We start from the raw sequence: 11,209 nt of genomic DNA on the forward strand, positions 1-11,209 counted from the left end.
AAATGACTGGGAATTTTCAGCTTAGAAAAGAGACGACTAAGGGGGGATATGATAGAGGTCTATAAAATCTTGACTGCTGTGAAGAAAGTGAATAAGGAAATGTTATTTAATCCTTCACATAACACAAGAACTAGCAGTCACCCAATGAAATTAATAGGCAGCAGGTTTTAAAAAAACAAAAGGAAGTACTTCTTCACACAACATAAAGTCAACCCGTGGAACTCTTTGCCAGGGGATGCTGTGAAGACCAAAACCATAACAGGATTTAAAAAAGAACTAGATAAATTCCTGGAGACTAGGTCCATCAGTGGCTATTAGCCAGGATGGGGAGGGATGCAACACCATGCTCTGAGTGTCCCTAGCCTGTTTGCCAGAAGCTGGGAATGGGCACCAGGGGATGGATCACTTGATGATTACCTGTTCTGTTCATTCCCTCTGAAGCACCTGGCCTTGACCACTGTCGGCAGACAGGATACTGGGCTATATGGACCATTGGTCTGACCTAGTATGACCATTCTTATGTAAAAAATTAATTATAATATTAAAAATGTTTAGTACTGAAACTCCCCAACATAATGACCTCTCAAGATAGCAATGATGTGAGATAACAACCTTGGCAAATAATGCATTTTAAAAATCTTGGCCTACTAGGAAACATTTATATAAGTTTCCATTCCCAGTCACAAATCTAGCATTCTGGAGCAAAGTCACTAAAATATAGTCCAACAAACAAATGTGTATTTAACGTGCCCCTCACTTTTCCCTCCACCGCACCCCACTCACCAGTGTTGTCCTTGGTCAGTGGAGACTCAGGCTATGTCTACAGTACAAAATTAGGTCGGATTTATAGAAGCCGGTTTTATAGAAACCGGTTGTATGCAGCCGATTGTGTGTGTCCCCACATAAAATGCTCTAAGTGCATGAAGTCGGCGGACCGCGTCCACAGTACCGAGGCTAGCGTCGACTTCCGGCGCATTGCACTATGGTACCTATCCCACAGTTCCCGGAGTCTCCGGCGCCCATTGGAATTATGGGTTGAGATCGCAATGCCCGAATGATGCAAAACAGTGCCGCGGGGGGTTCTGGGTACATTGCGTCAGGCCCCTCCCCCGCCGTCACAGCAACGGCAGACAATAGATTCGCGCCTTTTTACCTGGGTTACCTGTGCAGACAACATACCACGCCAAGCATTGAGCCCGCTCAGCTCAGCTCACCGTCACCATATCTCTTCCGGGTGCCGGCAAACGTGGGACTGCATTGCTAAACAGCAGCAGCAGCTTACTGCCTTTTGGCGGTAGACGGTGCAGCATGACTGGTAGCCTTCATCGGCGATCGGGATGCTGGTAGCTGTGGGGCTGGCAGCCGTAGGGCTGCATTGCACCAGCCCCTTGCCTTTTGGCAGTAGATGGTTTATTACGACTGGTAACCGTCCTCGTCGGACAAATTTACATGTTGCCTGAAATGCTCCTAGATTATTGTAGCCTGAGCGCCTTTACTGATCCTTCTGGCTACTGTACAGCATATATTGCTACACAGCAGCAACCCCTTGCCTTTAACCGTCCTCGTTGGACGATGATGGCTACCAGTCGTAGTATACTATTTTCTGCCAAGTATTGTCTGCTAAGCACCCAGAAAAGGCCGAGGGCGATCTGGGTGCTGGCAGACATGTGGCTGGCACACGTAGGGTTACATTGCTACCAAGCACCCAGACAATGCCGAGGGCTATCAGTCATGCTGCACTGTCGTCTTAAGATGTAAAAAATAGATTTGTTCTGTATTCATTTCCTTCCCCCCTCCCTCCGTCAAATCAACGGCCCGCTAAACCCAGGCTTTTGAGTTCAATCTTTGGGGGGGGCCATTCTGTGTGACAGTTGTTTGTATTTCTCCCTGATGCACAGCCACCTTTCTTGATTTTAATTCCCTGTACGCCATGTCGTCACTCGCCCCTCCCTCCCTCCCTTCTTCCCCTGGTCTTTAGATACTAGTTTCGCGCCTTTTTTCAGACCAGACGCCATAGCTATCACTGGGATCATGGATCCCGCTCAGATCACCGCGGCAATTATGAGCACTATGAACACCACGCGCATTGTCCTGGAGTATATGCAGAGCCTCCTGGACATGCCAAAGCAAAACCAGGACCAGCTGAGGAGGAGGCGATTGCAGCGCGGCGACGATAGTGATGAGGAAATTGACATGGACCTCTCACAAGGCACAGGCCCCAGCAATGTGGAAATCATGGTGTTACTGGGGCAGGTTCATGCCGTGGACCGCCGATTCTGGGCCCGGGAAACAAGCACAGACTGGTGGGACCGCATCGTGTTGCAGGTCTGGGACGATGCCCAGTGGCTGCGAAACTTTCGCATGCGTAAGGGCACTTTCATGGAACTTTGTGACTTGCTTTCCCCTGCCCTGAAGCGCCAGAATACCAGGATGAGAGCAGCCCTCACAGTTGAGAAGCGAGTGGCGATAGCCCTGTGGAAGCTTGCAACGCCAGACAGCTACCGGTCAGTCGGGAATCAATTTGGAGTGGGCAAATCTACTGTGGGGGCTGCTGTGATCCAAGTTGCCAGGGCAATGAGAGACCTGGTGATATCAAGGGTAGTGACTCTGGGAAACGTGCAGGCCATAGTGGATGGCTTTGCTGCAATGGGATTCCCAAACTGTGGTGGGGCGATAGACGGAACCCATATCCCTATCTTGGCACCGGCGCACCAAGCCACTGAGTACATAAACCTCAAGGGGTACTTTTCAATGCTGCTGCAAGCCCTGGTGGATCACAAGGGACGTTTCACCGACATCAACATGGGCTGGCCGGGAAGGGTACATGATGCTCGCGTCTTCAGGCACTCTCTTCTGTTTCGAAAGCTGGAGGAAGGGACTTTCTTCCCGGACCAGAAAATAACCATTGGGGATGTTGAAATGCCTATCGTTATCCTTGGGGACCCAGCCTACCCCTTAATGCCATGGCTCATGAAGCCGTACACAGGCAGCCTGGACAGGAGTCAGGACCTGTTCAACTACAGGCTGAGCAAGTGCCGAATGGTGGTGGAATGTGCATTTGGGCGTTTAAAAGCGCGCTGGCGCAGCTTACTGACTCGCTCAGACCTTAGCGAAAAGAATATCCCCATTGTTATTGCTGCTTGCTGTGCGCTCCACAATATCTGTGAGAGTAAGGGGGAGACATTTATGGCGGGGTGGGAGGTTCAGGCAAATCGCCTGGCCGCTGATTACACGCAGCCAGACACCAGGGCGGTTAGAGGAGCACAGCAGGGCACGGTGCGCATCACAGAAGCGTTGAAAACCAGTTTTGTGACTGGCCAGGCTACGGAGTGAAACTTCTGTTTGTTTCTCCTTGATGAACCCTCCGCCCCTACACCCCCCCACCCGGTTAACTCTATACTTCCCTGTAAACCAACAACCCCACCCTCCCCTACTACCCTCCCCCCTTCGAGCACCACTTGCAGAGGCAATAAAGTCATTGTTACTTCACATTCATGCATTCTTTATTAATTCAGCACACAACTAGGGGGATAATTGCAAAGGTAGGCCTGGATGGGTGGGGGAGGAGGGAAGGAAAAGGACACAGTGCACTTTAAAACTTTAAAACTTATTGCACTGGAAATCATCTAGGCTGGAGTGATTGGGTGGCCGGAGGCCCCCCCACCGTGTTCTTGGGCGTCTGGGTGAGGAGGCAATGGGACTTGGGGAGGAGGGCTGTTGGTTACAGAGGGGCTGTAGCGGCGGTCTCTGCTCCTGCTGCCTTTCCTGCAGCTCAACCATACGCAGGAGCATATCACTTTGATGCTCCAGCAGCCGGAGCATCGACTCTTGCTTTCTGATTACAAGTTGACGCCACCTCTCCTCTTCAGCCCGCGTTTCAGCACGCAACTTCTCCTCTTCAGCCCGCGATTCAGCACGCCACCTCTCCTCTCGCTCATATTGGGCTTTTTTAAAATCAGTCATTGACTGCCTCCACGCATTCTGCTGTGCTCTGTCAGCGTGGGAGGCAGTCTGTAGTTCAGTGAACATTTCATCACGCGTCCTTCGCTTCCTTCTTCGAATATTCACTAGCCTCTGTGAAGGTGAAACATTTGCAGCTGGTGGAGGAGAAGGGAGAGTTGTTTAAAAAAGATACATTTTAGAGAACAATGGGTACACTCTTTCACGTTAGATTTTGCTGTTCACATCACACAGCACATGTGCTTTCGTTACAAGGTCCCATTTTTCCTCTTATATTGAGGGCCTGCTGGTTTGGTGTGAGAGATCACTCACGCAGTGCCAGGCCACAGATTTCAGCTTGCAGGCAGCCATGGTAAGACACAGTCTTTTGGCTTTTTTAACCTTGTTAACAAGTGGGGATGCTTTAAAACAGTACTGCTCTCATTAACCATACCAAGCACCCGTTGGGTTGGCCATTTAAAATGGGTTTGCAATGTAAAAGGAGGGGCTGCGGTTTCAGGTTTAACATGCAGCACAAACCCAACTAACTCCCCTCCCCCACACACCCAATTCTCTGGGATGGTCACTTCACCCCTCCCCCCCACCGCGTGGTTAACAGCGGGGAATATTTCTGTTCAGCAGAGCCGGAAGGGGCACCTCTGAATGTCCCCTTAATAAAATTGCGCCATTTCAACCAGGTGACCGTGAATGATATCACTCTCCTGAGGATAAGAAAGAGAGATAAGGAATGGATGTTGTCTGCATGCCAGCAAACACCAGGACCATACGCTGCCATGCTTTGTTATGCAATGATTCCAGACTACGTGCTACTGGCCTGGCGTGGTAAAGTGTCCTACCGTGGCGGACGGGATAAGGCAGCCCTCCCCAGAAACCTTTTGCAAAGGCTTTGGGAGTACATGAAGGAGAGCTTTCTGGAGATGTCCCTGGAGGATTTCCGCTCCATCCCCATACACGTTAACAGACTTTTCCAGTAGCTGTACTGGCCGCGATTGCCAGGGCAAATTAATCATTAATCATTAAACACGCTTGTTTTTAAACCATGTGTAATATTTACAAAGGTACACTCACCAGAGGTCCCCTGTGTGCCCTCAGGGTCTTGGGTGAGTTCGGGGGTTACTGGTTCCAGGTCCAGGGTGACAAACATATCCTGGCTGTTGGGGTAACTGGTTTCTCCGCTTCCTTGCTGCTGTGAGCTATCTATGTTCTCTCCATCCTCATCTTCCTCGTCCGCCGAACCCGCTTCCCTGTTTCCAGTGAGGGACACATAGCACACGGTTGGGGTAGTGGTGGCTGCACCCCCTAGAATGGCATGCAGCTCCGCGTAGTAGCGGCATGTTTGCGGCTCAGCCCCGGACCTTCCGTTTGCCTCTCTGGCTTTGTGGTAGGCTTGCCTTAGCTCCTTAATTTTCACGCGGCACTGCTGTGTGTCCCTGTTATGGCCTCTGTCCTTCATGGCCTTGGAGATCTTTTCTAATGTTTTGCCATTTCGTTTACTGCTTCGGAGTTCGGCGAGCACTGCTTCATCTCCCCAGATGGCGATCAGATCCCGTACCTCCCGTTCGGTCCAGGCTGGAGCTCTTCTGCGATCCTGGGACTGGGACTCCATCACGGTTACCTGTGCTGATGAGCTCTGCATGGTCACCTGTGCTCTCCACGCTGAGCAAACAGGAAATGAAATTCAAACGTTCGCGGGGCTTTTCCTGTCTACCTGGCCAGTGCATCTGAGATGAGAGTGCTGTCCAGAGCGGTCACAATGAAGCACTGTGGGATAGCTCCCGGAGGCCAATAATGTCGAATTCCGTCCACACTAACCCAATTCCGACCCCCTAAGGCCGATTTTATCGCTAATCCCCTCGTCGAGGTGGTGTAAAGAAACCGGTTTAAAGGGCCCTTTAAGTCGAAAGAAAGGGCTTCGTAGTGTAAACGTGTCCAGGCTTAAGTCGATTTAACGCGGCTAAAGTCGACCTAACCTCGTAGTGTAGACCAGGCCTCAGAGTTCAGAAGTGCTTTCACGTGAGTTCATCTCCCAGGTGGGGGGCAAGAGGCACCTTGCTCATTCCTCCAGCTGCTCACTGTTCGCTCCGGCCATGGCTGTTCGTTGTGCCACCGTTCACTCCATCGCTCTGTTGCCAATGGCCCTGCGCAGTCACCTTCTGCTGCCACCTGCCACTGTGACCGCTGCGAGTTGGTCTCTTGAGGTTCCACCAGCTCTCAGTGATTTCAGCTGAGCTCTCAGTGGGGGAACCTCGCTGCTAGTGCAGTCTGGGCCGTCTCTTCCACAGAAACACTGTCCCCACAGCAGGACTCAGCACTTCGACCTGATTATCAGTGATTTCAGCTGCAGTGGTCACTTAACAGAACAAAAGACTATCTATGGAGCCTAACCAGCTCTGTCTTTAAACAGTGGAAGGGACAGGTCCCCACCCTCTCTCTCTCTCTCTCTCTCTCTCTCTCTCTATGTCCTCACTCAGCACAGGCCAAGTACAGTTCTACTGCCCTTTACTCCTACAATAAGAACAACAACATTTCATCCACCCCCCCCCTCATTCAAGTGATTTGTAACCCAACCCCAGCCAAAATCTATCACTTGGGCACACAGCTCTGTTTGCTGGGTACCTAGGTAGAGTAGGTGTGAATGTAAATACAGTCTGGTCCTGAAGCCTTTCCCCCCAGCCCCAGCTCATCACTAGCCGTCAGGGAGAGCTCATTTAGACTTCGCTTACAAATCATCATTTGAAATTACACCTCTACCCCGATACAACGCAGTCTTCGGGAGGCAAAAAAATCTTACTGCGTTATAGGTGAAACCGCGTTCTATCGAACTTGCTTTGATCCACCGGAGTGCGCAGCCCTGCTCCCCCGGAGCACTACTTTACCCCGTTATATCCGAATTCGTGTTATATTGGGTCGCGTAATATCCAGGTAGAGGTGTATTAGGTTGGCCAACATCACCGAAATGAATGCACTGACATTGTCATAAAAAACAACAGCTGTAGAAGGAAGCTAGTCTATGTTCATACTTTTCAAATCTATGACACTTTTTCAGATACACGTATTTTATCATACACTCTATATGCTTTTAAAGTGTGTATTAATGTTTCAATTTCAATTCAAATTTCCAAACAGTCACTAAATTGGCATGTAACTAGTTCACAAAACTGCGGGGGGGTGGGGGTGTTGGGGAAATTCAGGGGGGTTGTAGGGAAATCACTGCACGGAACCAGCCCCACACACAGACGGGAGAATGGAATGTCCTGCAGCCGCAGCCCCCAGCTCCCCCCAGGAGCCGCTTTGGGTGGGGGGGGGGTGTCCCCCTTCACAAGCTAAGTGGGTAGAGGCCTGGCCAGCACTTGGATGGGAGACCTGTAGTGAACAAATGAGCAGCATGGGGGGTCACAGTGGAGGGCGCTGTCCCCCCCAGGCAGTGCTGACCCCAATGCACCAGCATGATGCCAGGGGCCCCTGTGCTCCCTGCGGCTGCTTTCCCCTCACACCAGTGAGTCTTAGTGCGAATGTCACGGCCGGGGCGGGGGCTGTGGCCTTAGGAGAAGTGCTGAGAGACCCTGTCGGGGGGTGGGAGAAGTGACACCTGCCTGGGAGACGGGACAAAGGAGAGGAGGAGCAGGGGGGAGGGGGAGAAGCTGCTGGAGGGGTTTGGGTTTCAGTTTGGTGCTGGCTGGTGGAACGCAGGGAACCCCAAGGCTGGGGTCTAAGCTCCCTAAACCCCACAGAAGGACTCAATTGAGGGGTCCTGGTTGTACCTACACGCTCTGCTGTAGACTGTGTTCCTATTGTCCAATAAACCTTTCGTTTTACTGCCTGGCTGAGAGTCCCGGTGAATCTCAGGAAGAGGGGTGCAGGGCCCTGACTCCCCCACACTCCGTGACACGCCCGTCTCCCCACAGTGGACCACGTCTCTGCCCAGGTGTCATTCTACCAGCGCACGGACCAGTCCCAGTGGGAGGCCGGGGAGTTCATGTTCGAGTTTGACCAGGACGAGATCTTGCACGTGGACCTGGAGAGGAAGGGGACCGTCTGGCGCCTCCCTGAATTCAGCAAGTTCACCAGCTTCGAGGCGCAGGGCGCCCTGGACAACATCGCCGTGCTGAAGAACAATCTGGAGATCATGATCCAGAGGTCCAATTAGGGTGAGCAGACAGCAAGTGTGAAAAATCAGGACAGGGCATGGGAGGTAATAGGAGTCTATATAAGAAAAAGACACAAAAATCGGGACTGTCCCTATAAAAATCAGGACATCTGGTCACCCTAGATCCAACCGCACGTGGGCCCAGAACGGTACAGTACGGGGGACCTTCCCTACCAGGCCACCACCACTCCCAGACTCTCCCACACCTGGCTCACCAGTAGACCCCCCCCCACATGCCCAAGATGGGCCCAGTACCAGACACCCTAGAGACTGAGTCCTCCCCTCCCAGCCTCTGGAGGGCTCTGGGCAGTTCTCACCCTCCAGGCTGGGGGCCCAGGGCAGCTCCTTTGCCGAGGGCTGTTCGTGGCCCTGCCCAGCGCCAGGCCCTGCCCCCGAGGGATTCTCTCCCCTGCCCCTGGTGCCCCATGAGCCGTCAGGGCAGGGAGTTGGGCCGGCCCCAGTGACGCCCCCACAGTCCTGGGGAGAGACCCTGAGCTGGAGTGTGAGCACCAGGGACTGGCTGGCTCAGGGGGGCGGGAATGGGGCACGGGGCCTGTCCACTGTAGGGGGCACTGACTCCCATCCGGCCACAGGGCAGGGACTGGCTGGCTCAGGGGCAAGCAATGGGACCCACTAACCCCTGTCTCCCCAGTGCCCCCTGAGGTGACCGTGTTCCCCGAAGACCCCGTGGAGCTGGGGGAGCCCAACGTCCTGATCTGCTTCGTGGACAAGTTCTTCCCGCCCGCGCTCAGCGTGACGTGGCTGAAGAACGGGCAGGAGGTGACGGGGGGTGTCTCCGAGACCGACTTCTACCCGCGCCAGGACTACGCCTTCCGCAAGTTCTCCTACCTGCCCTTCCTCCCCAGCCAGGGCAACTTCTACGACTGCCGGGTGGAGCACGGGGGGCTGCCCGAGCCCTTCATGAAGCACTGGGGTAAGGCCGGGGCGCCCGGGGACCCCACTGGGCACAGGGCTGGGAGCCCGGACGCCTGGGTTCTCTCTCTGGCTCTGGGAGGAGAGTGGGGTCTGCTGGGTGTGATGAACTGGGACTGTTCTTACTGGGGTCTTTGAATGCTGACAGGGGAGTGTGGCGAGGACGGTCTGCATGGGGGGATGGGAGACTGACCAACGGAGAATACCTGAGCATGTAACATGAGAACCCAGGAAGGGGTTAGAGGCCAGGTGACACCTTTGCCCGGGAAACTGAACAAAGGCTGGAAAGAGAGTTCAGAGCGGGCTGGTGACATGGCTGGGAGGCAGATGGGGCTCTGACCTCCCAAGGGGGTTAGGGTGCCCTGGGACCCCAAGATGGACCTAACTGAGGGGGTCCTGTTGTCTGTGCCTGCAAGACCTGTCTTGGACTGTGTTCCTGTCGTCTAAATATACCTTCTGCTTTACGGGCTGGCTGAGAGTCATAGTAAATCGCAGGAAGCCGGGGGTGCAGGGCCTTGTGTCCCCCCTACACCCCGTGACACTGGGTTAGAGCAGGGGGGCTGGGAACCAGGACTCCTGGGTTCTATCCCAGTTCAGGGGGGAGGGAAGGGTGGGAACAGCCCCCCCTCACTCCATGCTCTGTCCCTCTCCCCCTGTAATGATGCTGGTTCTGGCGGGACCCAACGGAGAGTGCCAATTCAGGACAAATTGCTAAAACAGGGCAGTTACAGCCCAAGGCTGGGGGTTTTTCCAACTCTAAGGCAAACCAAACCAGCCAGACTAAGAGGACTTTGGTCTCACCCCACTGGCTAACCACAAGTCACACAATCAATTCCCTTAGACACTCCAGTTTCCCAGTATCACCACCAGTGCCACTTGTTATGGGGACGAATGGTTATGAAAACCAATACCCCAGGAAAAGAAAAAAGGTTCTCTCGATCCCAAAGGACCAAGTCCCAGACCCAGGTCAATATACAAACCAGATCTTACCCACAAATCACGCTGTTGCCAACCCTTTAGAATCTAAAATCTAAAGGTTTATTCATAAAAGGAAAAAGATAGAGATGAGAGTTAGAATTGGTTAAATGGAATCAATTACATACAGTAATGGCAGAGTTCTTGGTTCAGGCTTGTAGCAGTGATGGAATAAACTGCAGGTTCAAATCAAGTCTCTGGAACATCCCCAGCTGGGATGGGTCATCAGTCCTTTGTTCAGAGCTTCAGTTTGTAGCAAAGTCCCTCCAGAGGTATGAAGCAGGATTGAAGACAAAATGGAGAAGATGCAGCTGCCTTCTATAGTCTCTTGTCATGTGGTCTCTCTTCCTTTTTCCCAAAGACAAGCATTCGGGCACATGGCCTGGAGAAACCTCAGAGTTCTGTCCATGGGCCTGTCCCTGCCTTGCTGAGTCACCAGGTGTATCTGCTTCTCTCAATGCGTCAGTTGTAGCTGATGGTCCTTAATGGGCCACCAAGCAGGCTAGGCAGAGCTGACACCAACTTGTCTGGGAAGTTTCCCAGAAGCATAGCACAAGTTTGAAATACAGACAGTATAGAGCCAATGTTCATAACTTCAACGACAAGATTGATACACACATACAGACAGCATAATTATAACCAGCAAACCATAACCTTGTCTTAGACACTTCATTTGACCCCCTTTATACAAGATTTGGTGCCACTACAGGACCTTGGTTGCAACCATGTTCTATACGGTCCCAGATTATGTCAATAATGTCAAACCCCCTCTCTCCTTGCCCTGTCCTTCTCCCCCTCTCTCCAGAAGCCCAGGTGCCCACCCCGTCCCCGAGACCACAGAGACCCTGGTGTGCGCCCTGGGCCTGGCCGTGGGCATCAATCGGCATCATCGCGGGCACCATCCTCATCATCAAGGGCATGAAGATGAACGCCGCCCGCAACCCGCAGGGCCCCTTGTGAGTAGCCGCTGCCCGGGGAGGGCCCCCGCTGCACCCGCAGCCCCTGGGCCCAGACAGCACCCCCTGGGAGACCCCCCCCACCCACTGTGCCCCCCCCAGCCAGCCACAGCCCCTGGGGGTGCTGGGGAACGGCCCTGATCCCTGCCAGCCTCGTGTTGGGGCTCAAGGCTCCTGGTAACTGACCCTCTTTGCCTTTCAGATAAGCACGGGGAGGAGCCAGGGCCCCCGAATCTCC

The 11,209-nt window shown here is 53.2% G+C and overlaps 1 protein-coding gene across 1 annotated transcript; it reads left to right on the top strand.

Moving 5' to 3' along the window:
* Nucleotides 1–7,921: 7,921 nt before the first annotated feature.
* On the top strand, nucleotides 7,922–10,975 carry LOC112122404 (HLA class II histocompatibility antigen, DR alpha chain-like). Its single transcript, XM_026647192.2, is given in 6 exon segments — nucleotides 7,922–8,097; nucleotides 8,231–8,256; nucleotides 8,760–9,041; nucleotides 10,821–10,838; nucleotides 10,841–10,893; nucleotides 10,895–10,975. Coding segments are annotated over 6 exon segments (621 nt in total). The 5' UTR covers nucleotides 7,922–7,936.
* The last annotated feature ends 234 nt before the right edge of the window (nucleotides 10,976–11,209 follow it).

The sequence above is a fragment of the Terrapene carolina genome, unplaced genomic scaffold (genome assembly GCF_002925995.2).
Source record: "Terrapene carolina triunguis isolate 2854851 unplaced genomic scaffold, T_m_triunguis-2.0 Scaffold51482, whole genome shotgun sequence".
NCBI classification, from domain to species: Eukaryota; Metazoa; Chordata; order Testudines; family Emydidae; genus Terrapene; species Terrapene triunguis.